Here is a 19,246-nt window from a genome sequence, read left to right as displayed (position 1 = left end):
TCTCAGTTTCTGGGTTTCTCTCCTACTCTTTCTATCTTCCTTTGTGCTGTAGTTGAGCAGAGCAGTAAAGGATGAAGGCCACGAACTGAAGAACATTAGGTCCATCTAACTGAGCATAAAATACAGGATGCCACGTCTCCTGGGTGACGTTGGGGGAGTTTCACTGAATAACTTTGTGGTTAACAGAGTCCTGGAGAGTTATTTGCTATCAGTGCTCAATGGTGACTGGCGGTTTGGATCATTTCTGCTGTTGCAAGTGAAATCCCTCTGTGTTTAACCAGGAGCTCCCCAGACACTTGAGCTGGCTCCCTGCCCCTGTCTTTGGCAGGTAACAACAGGGAAAGCAGAACTGACAACTGAAATTCCCATTCCCCACATATTTCAGGATGCTTTTTGGCCTCTGCAAGAGGAACTCTTTTACCTCCTAAAACTCTTTTTTAATTATTATTATTTTTTTTATTTTAAATGGGAAGCCCATTGTTTAATTTTGTGTTAATTCCTCCAAAGGTGGGAGGCAACAGGCTGGGATGGTTGAGGACTTGAAGAAAGGAGGCTGGTTTGAGACCTCGTTCTCTTTGAGAGTTTGCTTTCCTCCCATCACCCTTGGAAGTCAGGGGACTACTTTATTCTTCATGAGGTGGGTTGCTCTGTGTTATTCCATAGGCAGCCAAAGGCCCAGGACTGCTTTAAATAAAACTAAAAATCTTAGTGTCAAGAGAACATCTGATGAAGCTGAGGATAAGTCGTTTTAAAATATGCTGAGGTCTTAGCCCGCTGCGGCCTTGCCTAAGTAGGCCAAAGCCCTTTCTCTGGTAGAAAAGAGTTTGAGAACAAAAATCTTTAAAGAGCTTTCCTCTTCAGACACACTTCCTCTTGGAGGCTGGTGCCTGTCAGCATTTCAGTCTCTCAGAGCTTTATTTCCTTGGTGTCAAAGATCATCTTGCTTCCTTTGCAAGGCTGTCAGCTAGACCCTGGCTGCTTTGATATGGCTGCATTCGTCCCCGAATCCCCTGTTGTACAAGTGCTCAACAATGTTTGCACAAATGCATGATCTCGGGCAGAGAATTAATCTCTGTCCCTACCTCCCATGCAGCCAGCCAGCTGAGAAATTATTTTAAACACCATCCCATGTGCATTAGCGCTTCCCCAATTTCCTCTGCAAATCTCTGGTGTTTCAGATGATCTTTTGACTCTGCACAGATGCAGAGTAATAAATTCATAGCCCTGTATTGTGGAACTGCTGCTCCGAAGTTCATTGCTATCAGTCTCTCACCAGGGAACAGCCATGCCAACATCAGCCTGCCTTGCCTCTCCTTGCCTGTAATTGGTGTGCTTTTTTTGTTGTTGCTGGATTTTTTACCCTCTCAAACCTCTTTGCTAGTCCATTTTTCTTCTTTCTTTTGTTCTTATTTCCCTCAAAGAGATAAGTCATTTGAGCTGGCACAGCTGAGTGTGTGCCAGGACGTGGCAATGCCAAAGGTACTTTCATTTTGTAGGGGCTGAGGAATGCTCCTGAGACCAACAGCTGGCACTTGCTGTTGAGGAGAGGTGGCCCAAAGCTCATCTCCTTCACAGGAACTGCCTCTCAGTACTGTTTTTGGCAATCACAGGTACATCCAGAGTGCCCTGTCTGTACTGAGAACACCTGTCTGTGGAAAGGAGACTACAGAAGGCCAAAACAGACAGCTAGGTGCTGAAGAGATTTGTGTTTTACTGTTTCTGACCACTTCTGGAGACCCTATCCATTTGTGGGGCATCTACTCACCCATCACTTCCAAGTCCTCTGAGTACCGATAAGCAGCATAGCAGGCCGAGGAGTGCCTGCCTAGGAAAGGCAGTGTGGCCAGATGTACTGCACAGCTGGGGAGGAGTGGATGGATAATCTGTTAAAGGGAAACAGTGCAAACTGTTTGTTATGGTGTCAAGAATATTTCAGCTTGTGGCAGATGCAGAGTGGCAGAAAATGCTCCCTCTGTGCAGCGAGACAGACAGAGGGCGAGGAAGGGTTCCCCCATGTTCCACCAAAGCAGATAGCAGGGGATATCCCGAGTGTGACCAGGCTGTGAGACCCTCCTCTAGCACTTGTGTGCAAGGGGAGAATGAGGAGCAGTTCCTGCATCACAATTCCACCAGCTTAAAATCTGTCATAAAAGCATCGTGGGCTGGCTCTGCTACAGGCACCACTGCCCTCTCCTGTGTGCGTGGGGGGATGCTGGCTGTGCAGAGGGCTGTGTCACACACCCTGGCCCTTATAGGCAGGGGGATGAGCCCCCTACCACAGTCCTAAGGTCACCAAGTGCCGTGGCAGGTGGGGTACACCCTTCCCTATGGTTTCCTGCCCCACAGACTCAGAGTGTTTTGTGGAAATGCAGGTAGCAGCTCTGCTGCTGAAGATGAGCTCAAGTTTGCCCGTTAACTAGGGATTCGATCTCTGTTTTGTGTGAAAAATGCTGCTTACCCTCTACAGAATTACAGTACTTAGTCCTTGCTGGGAGAATGAATTTGCTGAGCGTTTCCAAGTCAATCCATTAATTGGCCTGAATTAAGGTTGTATGTTTTTTCTTCCTTTTTTTTTTTTTTTTTTTTTTTTTTTTTTTTTTTTTTTTAGTGTCCTCAGTAAGAAATTTAGTATTTGTCAGTCTTTCTATTTGTCTGGAACTAACTGAAAAATGTAAGAGCACAGGGTTTTCAAATGTGGCACGTAAATAAAATTCATCGAAGTCTCATGTCTGGGCTAAAATTGGAAGAAAATAGGTTGTAATTAAGCTAAGTTATTAACAGTTACTGTATTTAATTATTGTGACTGCGGTTCTGGTCTGGGTCAGGTGGGACATCATTATCCCAAACTCAAACAGATCCAGTACTTAAAATGAGAGCTAATTAAGAGGGGAGATATGCACACTTAAAGCACCCCAAATAATACCAGCAGTTTGTGTTGTGATGCCATACACCAGCAACGTTGTGACTAAGATGTATTACTTCCATTGGCTGCAGATGAGACGAAACTGAGGTTTAAAGATATCATGTATTTTTCCTCTCATTCTCAACCCTTGGCATAACAAAGAGAGGAGAAATAAATGTGTGTTCCCTTCCCTTGCTACATCTGGAAATCCCTTTTTCTTTTTCCCTCCAGTATAATCTTACATGAATTTCCTGGGTTAGTTATTCTTGCCCCAAGGAATAATTGCTAGATTTCCGTGCTGTTTGTATCTCTTCATTTCACTGTATGTGCTTCTTTCATTTAACACAGTTTTAACCTGTCTGCGGGTCTTGCAATGACATATTTGAACGCATCTGCATCCATGTCCACACTGTGTTACCCAGAGTGCTGGCCTCCAGTAGCAATGCTTCTTACAAGGAAGAATTTTTCTCCTACCTTCTGCCCCTCCTTCCCTTTCCCCTCTGTCTTTATCAGCAGAAGGCAGAGAAAACAAAGAACTGACAAAGATAAATTTGTTCTATGAATCAAAGCCTCTGGAAAAGCTGCTATGGATTAGTTACCTTCTTAGCAAGAGTGGGAAATTTGTATGAAATTTCCCCTAAACTGATCTTTCCCATCCTTAGAAAAATGCCAAAGAACTTGGACAACAGTGTTTTAAATGGCATCTATCTAGTGCTCCTTTGTTGCCTATTTTGCTACAGCTAATTAAAAGAGAAAAGCTTTTTAATATTTAAGCACCATTAACTCGGCTGAATTATTAAATGTCAATTTGCATCATGTGCATAAAAGGATCAATAAACAAAGAGAATAAAACAATGGAGGTGGCTGGGGTTAGAGAGATGTCAGCTCCTCTTATCGGAACCAGGGGGAATTGCTGGCTTCTGTGCCAGGTTGTGGTTGCTAATTATTGGTACTCAAGAGGGAAAGAACCAGGGATTTTCTAGGACTCTTCACACCAAAGGCACCATAGGGATGCAGAGGATGCTGTCAAGGTAAAATGTTACTTGGCTTGATTTCCAGGGGTGTCATGCAGCCCCAGTTGCCTCAGCTTTGCTGACAATTTGCTGGCGTTTCCTCCCTGTGCTTGCTTTCTTCTTTTGGGGTGGAGTTGAGCTGTTGTATTTACTTTTTCCCCCCTAGGTCATTTTGCTTGCTGGCGGTAGTCTTTGGACTTGAGTTTCCAGTGGTGGTGAAAAGGGATATGGGAGAAAATACAGTGGAAATCAGTTTTTCTCAAATAAACTTGGAGTTGTGCAAGAGGTTTCCTTCCTCCTCTCCCTGTGACTGTGGATTTAGTGCTGGATTAGGCAGCCACGGAGGCTAAAGATTGGCCTTGGCATTACAAGGTGCCAAACTGGAATTAGGTATTGGGCTGGATGCCAAGTCCTGGCTGTGTCCTGGGTCCCCAGCATCTCTGCCAGGGCTGAGCTGGGGTCTGTGCTGCCATTGCCTGTCCCCCACAAGGTGACTTTGGTGCTGGTGGGCTGGGGAGCCCATGGGCAGGTACCTTTGGGCTCAGAGCTTCAAAGAGAGAGGCCCTTGCTGCCCGCCACTTTTCAGTAGCAAAACTGGACTTTTAGATACTTGAATTAAGAGTGGCATTTGTACTTCCAGCTTTTTCTAGCTACAGTAAGAACAAAAGGGGCTTTCAGTGAAATTTTATTTCAGTCTCTCTCCTGCTGCTCTTATCACCCTCTCACTCCTGCGGTGATTTCCCCCCCCGCCCCTGCTCTGTTCCTCAGCTGAAATAACCTTTCCCTTGCTGTGGAGGCTGGGTGTACTAGCGGGTAAACATAGCCATTTGTTGAATCTTTCCTCTGCTGTATGGAGCAAATGTTTGTGCTGTCATCACGCTGTGATTGCCCTCACGTCCCCAGCTCCCTCTGAGCCGGCTAGATTGGGCCCTCGAAGCAGCTCAGCTGTGACAGGTGAGGATTTAGCATAGATTCAGTGCCTGAGTATTTACCCAGCTCCTCAGATGGGCTTTGTGGTCTGTGCCAAGCTCTGTGCATCTGCACAAGTTCTTGTGGCAGAGGTGGAGCTGGTTTGGTCATGCGGATGGTAAAGTCTGTAGGACTGTCTGTAGGATTGTAGGCACAGCCCCAAGCACCTTGCCCTGCTGCACACACCTGCTGGGGCCAGCTGCCCTGTGTGTGCAACATCCCTTGTGGCTCTCCTCATAGGGAGAAGTCCCCTCCTTGGACAGCTCTGCTCTGCCTGCCCGTCTGATACTCACCAGACCTCAGGTTCTAGTTAGTGTACCCTGATTACACAGGGCTTCGCTTTTTGTTCTGTCTTGTCTATTGTTCTTGAATCAGTCTCTGTTTTCCTGTGTTTTCAGAAGTGGGTTATCACATGTGTGCAACTTCAGTGGAGCCTTCATTTTTCACCAGCTAAGAATGTAGCATCCTTTGTGTGTCCTGCCAGCCAGGGAACTGGGTTTGAAACCACTGCCTTCCTCTGCCTCTCCCTATTTTTCTGATTCAGGAGTCACAGCTGTTGCCTGATGTTTACTTTTTTTTTCCTTTTTGATATGAAAAGGAGCCTGTAGTTATTCATTGATTAGAGTTCATGCACCTTTGCCACTAATCTAGTTGACAGATGATTAGCAAATTGACATATTTTCTCCCTTTTGAAGGGATGACGAGTCTTTGTTGTGCTCTCCTTTCATCTCCTGTGTTAAATGGTGCAGCAATAAAACAACAGCTGAGTTTCAAACTACGTTGGTTTATAGATCTGTGCATGAACCTCTGTTGAAAAGTCACTGTTGTACCAAAGTGACTTAACATAAGAAGGAAAAGGATATGGAGCAAGCAGTATCAATGATGACTTTGGGAATGAGCAGACCCTGAGTTCAGGGAAAGGAGGAGATTAGCAAAACCCTTGGGACCGTTTGAGCAAAGCCCATTTGCTTGCAACAGTTATTAACTGCAGGTCCTGGGCACCTGTTGGGCCGTGAGAAGCTGCAGCATCTCTGTGGAAGGCAGTTTTCATGGCTGAGTGGGGATGTGAAGCTTCAGAGGATCTTCATGTTGGGAAAGAGGAGGGAGAATAGAGAGCAGAAAGTGAGCTGTGTGAAGAACAGCTCCTGGCCATCAGAGCCAACCTCAGCTCTCCTGCTGGCCGGGTGCTCAGAAACTACCCAGAGCATGGAGTTATCTGGGTGAGAGTGTGCTGGAAGCTGAGGGCATGAGGGCTGCTTATGAAAGGCTGGAGGGTTGGTGGGTTTTCTGCAAGCCTGCATCTGTCTGTGCCCCTTTGGAGGGTGGTGGGACAATGGAACAGTTGGGGACCCGCTCAGGGCACAGGAGACCTTTTTGGAGTTTCCGTTGGCTCCCATTTCCAAGGGATCAACCTGCTGCTGGTCTGCCCTCAAGAGCATTCCTGCAGCTTACAGGCAAAATAAGGAAATGTCAGTGCTGTGTCCAGCTGAATTTCTCTTCTTGCAGCCCTCTTTTTTATTTTTTCTGACTGGACTGTTTAATTTCTAGGTGTTTTACCAGCTGGCAAACAGATCACCCTGTCTGTGGGCCCTAGAAGACAGGGTGCTTGATTTCTCCTCCAAGCTGCTTGTTTCATTTTTTTTTTGTTTGTTTGTTTTTGTTTTGTTTTGTTTTCCCCACTAAAACGCTTAAGAACATCAAGTAGCAACCAGACAAAAATTGGCTTTTTAAGTGCAATGCTTTGAACACTCAGCCTGGCTGGATCACCTCTCCTGAGTGTGGCTCTGTGGCTCATTGGGTTTTGCAGCAAGATTTAGAGATACAGCACAGGCTTTGAAGCTGGTACAGTAAGAACTGGGATGGGAAAGATAGTCTCTTTTATGGTCATCGTGAGACACACTTGTTTTTTCATTTCCTAACCAAAGCTGGATACTCCCAGGACAGTATAACTCAGGTGCAGGCTCTGACTGCCACTGCATCTAGAACCCCAAATGGTTTGAAGGCAACCTACCTTGTGTTAAGTCATCTGTACAAATTCCCCTCAGACATGAGTTAGGCAGTGATGCAGAGTTCATGCCACAGCAGAGTTGTGTATATAACATCTATCACTTGATACCTATCCAACAAAACGTTTCTGATTGATTTTGCTCTGCAGCGTGATGCTCTGCAGTTGGGTGGACCCGTGTAAGCAAGTTTCTTGAACACTGTGGAAAACTGATGAGCTGCTGCAGGCACTGGAGTTGGGGCTGGGGGAGTTAGTGATGATCTGGTTGCTCCGATACTTCAGTAAAGCACACAATACCCTCTTCAGTTTTAAATTGAATGAAGATCTCAGAAGCAGCTGTTGCAGTCACTGGGGGGTGTACCTGCTATTCATGACATCTCACGTGATTTTGTTGCTGGCATTTTTCTAAAAGAAACCAAATTATAGAGATGCTTCAAGGAAGTGACATTGATTAAGCTAAAAGTTATTTTAAGACCATGCAAATCATCTGGCTGAGCTTTGCAAAAGGGAACTCTGTTTTTGGATATGCAATCAGCCAGAGATGTAAAGAGATAGTTTTGGCCAAGTTTCATGCTCTGTGACTGTTTTCCTCATCTCTGTGATTTCTGTGTGCTTTCCATCAAAAAGAAATGATATTCTTCATTTTTTTTGCTCAAGAGTGCTGTGAAGTGTTGTATAGGGTTAGGCGTGGTCACTTTGCATATCTCAGGAGTGGCTGTGCTTCTGTTGTGGATGGATTGATGCTTGTATTTTAATCATGATGAAGAGTCAGGCATTTTGCTGCTGAAATATATATTCTCTGCTGCAAATTTAGGCCAGGAGTTCAGCAAGCAGACCTTTTTTAGGTGTACGTGGTTTGGACTGCAGCACTGGTACACGGGGATCAAGAGAGTCTCAGTGGTGATCCGTCTTGCTTGGAGCTGTAATCCTCAGGGTCAGCACGCCAGGAGGGCTTCCTGGAGGCTTTTGCTTTAGGGCAGCCTTTTGGTACGGCAGAATCACCCAGGCAGTTGGAAGAGTCAACAGGAGGAGCTTCAGGAGAGAAGCCCTAGGTTCACAGGAGGCTTTGTGCGGAAAGCTGTGCTGGAGAGGGGAAGGAAGGCTCAGAGCAAGGAGCAGGAGGAAACCTGGGAACAGGGACGTGTTTTGCTCCTTGCAAAAGCTCCCTCCCTGGGAGCTTCTGTGTCGCCAGCTTTGCTGTGGGAGTAGCCCTAGGTAGGCTAGGCTGTGCTGGGCACCTCCAGCTGGGAGAGGGTCTGGAGGGGGATGAGGTGCAGAGGGGGTCCCCAAGCAGCCAGGGAGCATGTTCAGCTGGTGGTGGTGGTGGCACGGGCACCTCAGGGCAGGCTGCTCAAAGACATCAGGTGTTTGAGCTCCTTTACACCCGTCTGCTGCCATCTCCTCTCCCTCTGCCAGCATGCAGGTCTTAACTGCCAGTAGGTATGGGCAGTCTTTCTTTAGCCATTAATACACTATTGATCTGCAGCCCTCCTGACAGTGTTAATGGACACTGATTGTGTATTATTATTTCCATAATCAGCCTCAAGCTGGAGTGAGTTTTCTTTTTCAAATGGCCCATCAATATCCTGCCCAGCATTGTGGGCTGGAGCTGGCCTGGTTAATTTGTTTAGCTGAAATTTTCGGCAGGGCCTGTGGTCTTCATCCACTGTGGAGCAATCAATGAGACCAGCTGAATAGTGACAGACCACACAACGAGGCAGCTGCCATCCCTTCCCAGGGCAGGCGTAAGCAGGATGTTTTGTCTGACTGTCAGGACATGGCCTCTGCAGACCCTTCCCCTCCTACTAGACCTTCCTCGCTCCTGCTGAGTGTTGCCAGTGTCTCTTCCCTTTATTTGTGCCCTGCTTCTCTTTGTGCCCTGCTAAGGGGACACGACCTCTTTCTCAAAGGTCTTCATGTTTGTGTCCGCCTCCTCTTCAAGCAGAGTGTTGCACATTGTATGAACAAGATGGATAAAATGCTAAAGCGATGACTTCAAAGCCTGAGATGCTCCCTGGGTGTTTTGCACTGCAGCATCTGAAACAAACAGTGCCATAGGGCAGTGCCACCCATGGGCAGGCTGCTACTGAGAGCGGCCATGCAGCAACAAAAGTCACATACAGATGTCACTGATTAAGTTCTTACTCAAGCGCATACTTCCAGAAGAGCCTGATGTTAAAATTACACCAGGCATGCAAGAGGGCACCATGTGGCAGAGCTCAGCCACAGCTTCCCTTTCTGCACCCAGCAGGAGGGCAGCACTGGGGGAGGTTGCTGTGTCCAGGGGTGCATGACCATGGGACCTAGGCCAGCAGCTTTGGAGATTAATGCTCTTCATCATTGTATGCAGGACACGTGCAGGTGGTAAATGTGGCAGTGTAGTTGATACAGTGCTATAAAAGGGATGAGTGGTTGTCCTGATGGCTGCTGACCGTGACTGCAGGAGTGTGTGCAGGGGGACCAGGCACACCAGCCAGCCCCTCTGGTGTGCCTGGAGGGCTGTGTGCTGCTGCGTGTTCAGAGCTCTTCTTCTGAGTTGCAGACTGATGGGCTGGAGACAGATATATCTGGAACAGATAATAAACTGTTAGAGCCCTAAGGATGCTGTTCCCTGCTTGTCTATCTCTGCTCCCCATCTCCTGCCCCCATCTCGCTCTGTCCTCCTTGAGCTATGGATTTTCACTTGGCTCCTGGCAATGCAGGATCCATCTCCCACCACCCTCTCTGTGAAGGAGTTCTCATCACTGTCATCATACAGATGGGATCTCGGGTTCAAAAAGATGAAGTGGCTAGATGTGTGAACCAAATGCATATTACTCAGTCCTCTCAAAAAAAAAAAAAAAAAAAATCTCTCTCCTTTTCTGCCTCTTAATGATATTAGCAACCTCTAAGCACCAGGAGTGTCATAAACTTTCCAGATTATGGTAATAATAACATCGTATAGTACATTGCATTGGGAATAAAATTATTTTACCCTTTCCAATTTCCTTTTGTTTTAATGTGTAAATATATCAAGTGGAAAGCATAGTAGGAAATCTCCATGCAGATGCTGAATGTACTGCAAGTCAGCCCTTTCCAGAGGAAGGGCTTAATGGAGCAGTTTCAAAGCCTGAATTTTGCATGGCAAAGTGTCTGGCTCTAAAAAGTTGGTTGGCTCAGTTTTGCTGCTGTGCGTTGCACTGGGAGCCTTCCATAAATTGATCTCTCACCTGGAAGTGGAATGGAAGTGATGATGCATCTATCCATGGAAATTATGGGAAAAAGGGCAGGGAACAACGTGGCCCTTCTTACTCCCCAGAAGTCTCCAGGGTTCAGTCTTGTCCATCTGCTTTGGGGTTTGCCAGCCTGAGGAGATTGGTTCTGCTCCACAGAGCTTAGCAGGGCAGGCTATATCTGTGCAAGGCTCACTCCTTGTGGAGCACCACTGAGAATGGATGAGATTACTGCTTCATCTCCAGCACCTGGCCTCATTCTCCAGCCTTTCTTTTTCCTCCCAAGGGCTTTCTGTGAAACAGGTGACTCTGACAGGCATGGTCCTGCCATCCTGTTGTCCTGGCAATGCGCAAATTGTCTGCATCCTGAAATCCTTCAGGAGACCTAGGATGATGTCAAACAATAATGTATTCTTTCTGTTCAAACACATTAAAAGTGCAATTAATCCTCACGATCTCTCTGCCCATTCATAACGTGGAATGAGGTGACTTTCCCAGCCTCTGCATGCTGTGGCAGGCTGAGCTTAGAACCGAAGCCTTCCAGAGTCTCATCCTGTGATTTAACGCAATCCCTCAGGAGCTGGGTTGGTCCCTTGCTCAGCCCCCACACCTCCACCAATGTCGGTTTTCTCAGCCTCCTATTCCATCTCCCTGAATGCTTTTCTCTCCAAGACAACCCCAGGCTTTCTGGGCTCACTTTTGAGACATTTAGATTCATATGAGGTTTAAAACACATCAGAACAATTGTTGGTCTTGCTGGGGACCTGATGCTGTGAATGCAAGAGAGATGTTACAGCTTGAACGGAGGGGATTCACTTAAAGTGATGTCCCTTTCCACTAAATATAGCTGAAGGTATTACTGACAGTAACACAGGCAAGTTAAGGCACCTACAAACAAAGCTTGAACATACAGTCTTGCTTCTGAGCTTCATGACAGCCCAGTGGGCCTACGGGGGATTTGGGAGAGAAGAACAAAACTGTGATGCAGGGCCTATTTCTAACATCGTCGTTTTGCTAGTGCCATATAATGCTTTGTACTGCAGAATAAAGATTACTTTAAATAATATTTCTATCAAACTCAGGCAACAATGATGGTGGCAAAGTATTTTGGCACCCAAGTAGTTAGACAAAAGCTTTCTTGTCCCATACCACTGTACTTAATGGCATTGCTGTAGAAATTCCCCACGTATTAATGCCTTTAGGCAGGTGGCAAACAAGGGTTACAGAAGACAGGTGAATGTATGGCAGCAGGATGGCCAAAGGCAGAAGCACACAAGTTGAAAGAGTTAAGGCTAGAGAAATTGTGCACTATATGGGGTACGGCAGAGCAACTCAAGGAAACATTTAAATGAGAGCTAGAGCTGCAGATAAATATTCTAATTCTCCATGGGGTGGCTGGCAATTAGTTTTTGCAGCAAGGTTGCATTTGCAAAGGGAGAACAGAGCCACCAGCCGGCAAATGCAGCCCAGAGAAAGTGTAGAGAGATTTCAAGAGCTTTGCTGCTGCAGGGTGTCAGGATCCCACTGAAAAAAATAGGTAGCACAGGTCACAGGGAGAATATGCTCCAGGATAGGAAGGGACAGGTTGTCTCCTTTAATTGTAGAGCAGGGAGTCTTCAACATCACAGACTGGGTCGTGGCATTGTGAACAATTCTCTGTGGTGCATGTGTGTGATGGCATGTCTGCAGAGGACTGATCTGAGGGCTGAAGCAGCATGATAAGACTGTCTTTTGGATTAAGGTGTATTGGCAAAGGTTACATGTTCATCTGAATAGCTCCTCTGCCATTGTTCACTTGACAAGCAATCATGATGTCTTTTCCTGATAAGTCACTGCATTACTTAATAAGTGTATACATATGCACATGTATACCTGTGCATATACAGATTTCTGATTTCTTCTTTCTTCTGTTTTAACAAGGATCTTCTGCCATTGAGGCAGGGAAGGTCACTCACCTGCTAAGTGGTTTCAGTATTGCATGGTGTCCAAGTGACGGTAGGCATGTTCCTATGAGCCCTGAAGATGGGAAAAGCTGAGGGATTTGTCTATGTTTGTGCCATCATATTATTCAAATAAATGGTTTGCTTCACTTAGTCATGGCTAGGGTAGCAAAAGAGCAAAAGGCCAAAATAATTTTGCCAACGAAGTGGCACTAAGCTGAAAGGAAGAGGTGCAAAAAGGAGTAACTTGCTCTCTGAGCAGTGCTGCTGCCAGCGTGCTAAGTGGCCATGGCAGGCTGGAAAATCCTAGCAGTGAGAGCAGCATGCTCCCCACTAGCCCTGGGGCTGTTCTTGTGTCCCTGCTGCTCAGGGAGCAGTACAATGCAGTGACACCCGTTTGTAGATGCCGACCTCAAAGGCGGATCTTCTCTGCTGCCCAAGCCCAGCCTGCCCTTGGTCTGTGCTGCTGGTGGATGAAACCAGCATAAATTTGAGCACTTCCATTTCCCAGCTGGGTGGGTTTAAAGCATTTTGGTCATGCCTGTGGCAGAGCAAAAATATGCTTTCAAAAAAAAAACCAAAAAAGTAGTCTTGAAGTTCAGCTAACCTTTTTGAAAAAGTGGGTGCTCAGTTCAGTTTTAACAGGCTGTGGAAAAAGCAGTGCTTGTTTCAGAAGGCTCATGAAGGCTCTTTGCTTTAAAGCCTTTGATCGCCTCCTCAGTGGCTGGTTCGTTTGCATTGTATTTCACTAATGGGAACTAGAGCTGCAGCTCTGGAGTCACCTGGAAGCATTGTAGCACGACGGGGAAGTGCATCCCAGGGGGACTGTCACTGAGGTACTGGTTCTTAGACACATTTGTGGGTTTCTCTGTTCCTTGAAGTGTGACTGGAGTTTTCCCCTCGAACAAGCACGGGTGTCCCATCGGGCTGTGCAGTCACCTTCAATACATCTCAGCCGCTTTGGTGATCACACAGGCGCTTTCAGAGTAGGGAGCCAAGGCCTGCTCGTGCAGGCCTCCAGAGCTGTTTTATTTAATCCTCTTCTCCTACAGCTTCTCTCTTCCTGCTGCTAGTCAGGGCTGCAGTGGGACATAGGTGCTGTTTGTTATGCTCCCCTGCATGGTAAATCACAGCTGCCAGGCCTGTTTTAGACATAGAGCAGATGTGATTTGGCCAGGTCCCTGCTTTAACCGCTTGCGTATGCTTGTTTCTGGGTGAGGTGAGAGCAGGAAGGCATTGGTCCTCAAGCCTGTGCAGGACGCTCTGCAGGTCTTAGGAAAGCTCCACATGCGTTCAGTGCCTAGAGCTGCTAATCCCAACAGCACCAAAAGATTTAAACTAAGAGTTGATACCAGCCCCTCAGGAGACGGGGAAGAGCTCTCAGTGCTCCATTTCCTGAGACATTTGTGTCTCATGCACAGCACTGTCTGACTCTTCCCCTCTGTGGTTCAAAGAGGTGGCTCCTCCACCCTGCTGTGGGAACAGCCACCATGGGTGGTGGAGTCAAGGGCCTGGGGTGCTGCTTGTTTCCCTCTTTACCTCTTCTTTCCTCCCCACAGCTCCTGCTCAGGCCCAAATCATCCATGCTGGGCAGGCATGCGTGGTGAAGGAGGACAACATCAGCGAGCGTGTTTACACGATTCGGGAGGGGGACACGCTGGTCCTGCAGTGTCTGGTCACAGGACACCCCCGGCCACAGGTAAGCTGAAGCCTGGCCTGTCAGCAGGGTGCCCAGCTTCTTCTTACGTGTTGGAGTCAAGTAGGGTTGCCCTATAACACAAGTACTGTTTAAAGTATAAAGAAGCCAGCCTTGCTTTCAAGAAATATGTCCAAAGAATTTTGCAGGAGCCTAGCCAGAACTTCTAGTGGTCTTCAGTATGTGAAGGACCAGAGCATGGGTCTGCCTGCTCCAGGACAGAGCATTGCAGGAGAGGCAGCTGGTGTGTCCTGGGAGGCTGGATGTGACAGAATACACTCAAGGGAGCCAAGTATGATATGTGCACCTTCTTGCCCCACTTCCCCAATCCTGACAGTCCAAGACATGATGAGAAGCCACACATCTGCGTACATCAATCAACCCCTCCATGGACTTTCTTGTAAAGAGTTGCCTGGCTAGAGGAGTTGACAAAGGAGAGGGAGAGAGACTCAGCCAGCAGGATTTAAAATGGCTTATCCATCAAAGCATATCCTAGAAACATTAAAAAAAAAATAAAAATCTAAACCAGGTTAGCAAGAATGAGCAGGCTAAGCTTGTGGCAGTGATGGCTGGATGACAACTGTGGACATCAGAAAGGAGGAAGATGGTAGGGCTGGCCCTGCCTAAGGATGTTGAACACGTGGGAAGGTGCTGGCAGGGTGTGGGGATTTGAGCCTGAGTAGTCAGAGAGATTTCTGGAGCAGAGCCTGATGCAGACAGCATGCTAGTGGACAACACTGCAGCTTGTCATTGCCCAGACACACAAGGGAGACAATGGAGTGTAGAACCAGGCGTGACCAGGGAGGCTGGGACCTGTGTACATAAAATATGGCACGTGTCCTATTTCTGCCCTCCCTCCTCATGGATAGATTTCTTCCACAGTTAAGCTCTTTTCCTAACCTTTGTTTAATCTTTTCTTTTCCCTTCTATCAGCCAGTCATTAAAGCATGAAAATGTGGCCAAAATACTTAAATGAGATTGAAATTGGAAAGATTAAAGAGCTGGCTGAAGTGTCCTTGCAAACATGAGACTATGAGAGTCCTGAGGCCCTCAGACAATTTCATAATAAGCCTACAAAGACTAAATAAATCCATGGTCATTAGCTCCAAAAATCTGCTCAGCCTGGTGCTCTGGGACTGGGATTTAGACACCCATGCTCTTTCTAGAGCATCAGCATCAATCAGGTGGTGGCAGTTAGCTTAAAGCAAAGCCTGAGATATGGGGTCAAGGTATCTGGTTCTTCTCATCCATGGCCAAAGTTGAATGAAAATCAGTCTCCTTTCTGTTGGCAGAACCTGCTGGATCTCAGCCCCAGAATCTAGATGGCACAACTGTGGGAGAGCATCAGAGTCACCAGTCTTTATAAGGCAGGTTTTTGAGATAGGGCACCAATGAGCTGAGAAAAGCTGTCTCTCTCTTCTATTGTCTGGGCTGCAGAAAATGAGAGCAAGCTTGTACTTCCACTGCTTGGACTATACCTTGTTACAGACATAAGAAATACCCTTCAGTCTTTAGTAGTGCTGTTCTTTTGCCACTGTTCACCATGAAATACCATGCCACTATGTTGCTCCCACCAGCCAGGATCTTAAGACATGTAACATACGGCCAAAAATGCAAGACAGACTGTAATCTAAAAGGATTTTTCCCCCTTTTCTTTTTCTGTAGCTTCCAAATCAAGGTAAAAGTTTGTGTACAGCAGAAGAATGACTTTAAAAAAATAACATCCATGGGGTTCCCTGTGGGAAGGAGGCTAGAGCCAGATAGTAACAGCGGTTTCAACTCTTGGAAAAGCAAACAACAGAAATAACATTGCTGTCCAGAGAAAGATGAAAGAGTGCTGACGGCAATAAAAGCCCTGTAGGTGTGAGCTGATGTCTGCTGTAGCTTCGTGGCCCGCTAGCCATGTGGGATCCTGAGGCTTAATGCTGAAAGTCCTGTGCTGTGCATGTAGTGGTATTAAACTAAGCAAATTGCTGGGGTTTGCAGGACCAGAGTGGTGAATATGCAGTGTCTGGGTGAACTGAAGGGTTACCCCAGGTGTTAGGACATGGGGGTTGGCAATGGGTCAGAATTAGTAGATGGTCTACTGAGACATATTGAGATCAGCAGCTGAACTTTAGTAAGGTCTAGTGGTGTTGTAAGGACCGCTTTTGTGACTGACTGGGGAGGAAAAGGAGAAGGAGAAAAGTTATTGCAGCCATTCTCTGGGATCTCTGGCTTGTGCCACTGACAGTTTGTGTTTTCCTCATTCTTCTTATGCAGGTGAGATGGACCAAAACCGCTGGCAGCGCATCGGACAAATTCCAAGAGACGTCAGTGCTTAACGAGACCCTGCGGATTGAGAAGATCCAAAGGCTGCAGGGGGGCCGCTATTACTGTAAAGCAGAAAATGGGGTTGGGGTCCCAGCCATCAAGTCCATTCGAGTAGATGTGCAGTGTAAGTCGTTTAGCGGCAACCCAGACCTTCCCACAGTTCTACTGCGTGTCTCTGCTTTGCTGCGGGGCCGGTAGGGAGCTGCATTGCCCTAGGACCACGCGCATCTCATTCAGGAGCAAAGGGACTACTGTGGTGTCCCCAGGGTCCGTTTTCCCTAGGAGATCAGGTCCATATGGGAAAAAGATGGCTCTGCCTGTCCACGTGGACCACTCTTATCTAAGTGCTGTGATGTCTGTCACTGCCAGGGGTACCACTTTGTGGCATGTGGCGTTGTAGATGGCTTCTGCTTTCTTTGTCTTAATTTTGAATAAGACTTGGTTTGCTTCTTGGAATCAGTAGTGCCTCAGGTGCATGGAGCACTTCTGAAACCAGTGCCATTGCTAAATACAGCGTGGTGGTAACAGAGCAAAAGATTCTGGGATACACCTGAGAAAGCTGTGTTGAGAAGGGGTAAACGTGAGGGAATCTGTTGAGGATCCCTTGGTTTCAGCAGTGGCTCAACATTCCTCTGGCTGCTTGCAATGCCTGTCTGTCTTGTGTCCTGGAGATGCCACCTTGCACCCCAAGATTTGGTAGTTTCTCGTGCTGACTTAATGTTTATTTTGGGGCTGTTGCGATCAAAAGGGAGGAAAAATAGACTTATTACATATCCCCTGTTAGGGGGAATTGGAGATTTAAAGTTTAGGCAACTTCTGAGGAGATTTGGCCTCTAGAGGAATATTATGATTCTGCTCATTGTCCTATGCTATCCACTGTTCCAGTTTCCTCCAGCTCTGTTAACAAGAAATCCCTCTTCTCACTCACATCATCTGAGAAGGCCTAGCCAGCAAGAGGTTGATGCTAAAAAAAATGCAAATTATTATAAATTATAATAATTAGCTGGAACAATCCTAACCCATCACCCCCTGTTTCCAAGGTCCTTTTAGGAAGACAGTCCTCTGTACTGAGGTGCAGTGTACAATAGCCTTCTGTAACGAAAGGAACTTGTTTTTCCCAGTCCTCAGTATGACTCCTTGCCAGGGCCTGTGTCTATAGGAACAGAACTGTGTCATGAGTCTCTCCTTACAGCCTGCAGGCATTCCCTTTACTTCTGGAGTGCAGACTGGAGCTAGAGTGATGTAGCATCCCATGGTCCCTCGTGCAGCTCTGACCTGTAGAACTATGGGGCTAATGGGGTGGCCAAGGGCTTTCTCATACTAACATCTACTCTGCAGATGGACTTGGTAACACACCTCTGTTCTGCTCACTTGGTTTTTGGGGAGGAGAGTCTATTTTCTGCTGGTATTTGCAGTAAGTACAAGGGAACACATAGGAACAGCCACAGTTTTTGTTGAACGCTCACCCAGACAACCTTCATCTGAATGAACCAGAGTTTGAAAACAAACCCCTCTTTTCCCTACATCCTGATTTGTCGTTAGAGGTAAGTAATCACTGTCATGTGGACCTTGGTGTCCTTGACAGCCAGGGCTAGTCCTCACTCATTCTTTTAGTATTAGACAGCCAGACTGTGTGGAGAGCATCATTGGTGCCAAGAGGATATCAATACCGAAGCACTAACCTGTGTAGCAAGTTATTCCTTTGCTCCAACTGTATGTTGAGTGAGGCTTTAAAGTATTGGCTAGGCACTGACAGAGAGACAGCTGCCGTGTGGAGTATTTCCATGTGGGAGAGAGGGAAAGGAAAGAGAAAGAAAGAATGGATGTTTACAAGCTTATATTGCACATGAAACATCCCATGTGATCATCTCCATGAGCAGCCTTGGGCCAAATTTATCATTTGTGCAGCTCACTGACATCAGTGGCGTTACTCGTACATCAAGGACATGTATACTGTCGTAGGTCTTATTTTAGCTTTTCTCAGGAGGACTAGGCTTAGAGCTGACTGCTATTAAAGAAGGCTGAAAGATTTGAAGGGGGAAAGGTTTAGCAGGAAAAAGGAAGATATTTTCTCTGTGAGGAGTAGCTGGGAGTCAGCAGAACTGAATGGAGAGCATCTTCTTTGATGGGTAAGGGAAGTGTTTTGCCTTGCATCCTTCTGAGAAATGGGGCCTCAGAGGGATGCTAGCTACAGACTTGCTCCTGGAAAGTGTGAACAAATAAAGTGGGATTAAGGAATAAAGAAGGGGCAAAGAGGAAAAACTGTGTCCAAAGACCTGGTCCAAGAGAATTTGATGTAAAATTTAGAAATTTAGTCATCTTATGGACACATAGAGGAAGCACTTTATGGAGAGGGGACATTTTTCTCCACCTTTGTATGTTTTCTGCCTTTTTTTTTCCTATTTCTTTCTTTTTTCTTTTTTCTTTTTTTTTTTTTTTTTTCTTTTTTCTCCTTTCTTGTCGACATTCAGTTAACAGCTCTTCTCATCTCTCTGAGCTATGGTATGGTCAAGCCAACAAATCTTGTGTCCCATTACAAGTGCTGTCTACCAAGCATACAGCTCATTAAAATATGCAAATCCACCACTTAACACTTGTGATTCAGCACAGAACATACGTTATTTGGATGACACGTTAACAGGAACTCATCCCTGCTCCTCCACTTCCTTCCTGGGAGCCAGACTTACAAACTTGCAAATCTCTAGAATAAAACATCTTGAAAATTAGGTGACATGAGAGGGCTGGAGGTGATAGGCACGTGTCTGCGTCCTCTCTGCTACTGTGTGTGGAAGATAGTGTTGGCAGCACAAGGGCATAATGGATGCATGTGCTTCAGTTTTCTTGCAGTTGAAGATGGGGTCATAAGGCTGCTGAAAGCACAGGATTGTTTCACTGAGCTCAACAGACACTTTACAAGGCATGTTTAAGGGCATTGGGACAGATTTCATTTTTAGAGAGCTAGCTGGTTCCATCTTGTAAGGTGGGATCTATACATTTAACCCTAATCAATCTCAAAGTGGTTCTGGAAGGAGGGAGATCCACCTCCTCTGAGGTTCTCCTCATGTTTCCTTGATGTTTCAACAGTGGTGGCTGGTGCAAAAGCCCCGGAAACGATCCCCTTTTTAGCAGGAAGGCAGTCCCTAGGGAGCAGCGTGCCCTGGGTAGAGGGAGAAAGTATGTTCCCTGCAGAGCTATT

The 19,246-nt window shown here is 46.6% G+C and overlaps 1 protein-coding gene across 6 annotated transcripts in view; it reads left to right on the top strand.

The window, feature by feature from the left end:
* MDGA1 (MAM domain containing glycosylphosphatidylinositol anchor 1) overlaps positions 1 to 19,246 on the top strand; it is a 140,863-nt gene that overhangs the window by 32,713 nt on the left and 88,904 nt on the right. For 4 of the 6 annotated variants that reach the window (XM_084515162.1, XM_084515160.1, XM_084515163.1 and 1 more), the window contains exons 2-3: positions 13,601 to 13,740; positions 16,000 to 16,174. In XM_084515162.1, coding sequence (XP_084371288.1) covers positions 13,601 to 13,740; positions 16,000 to 16,174 — 315 coding nt within the window. The remainder of the gene's footprint in view (positions 1 to 13,600; positions 13,741 to 15,999; positions 16,175 to 19,246) is intronic. The other 2 variants (XM_084515165.1, XM_084515164.1) reach the window with 1 other exon arrangement.

This window comes from Aythya ferina (genome assembly GCF_964211825.1).
Source record: "Aythya ferina genome assembly, chromosome: 3".
Taxonomy (NCBI): domain Eukaryota; kingdom Metazoa; phylum Chordata; class Aves; order Anseriformes; family Anatidae; genus Aythya; species Aythya ferina.
Note: the sequence above shows the minus strand (reverse complement) of the source record. Positions and strands in the feature narration are given on the sequence as shown.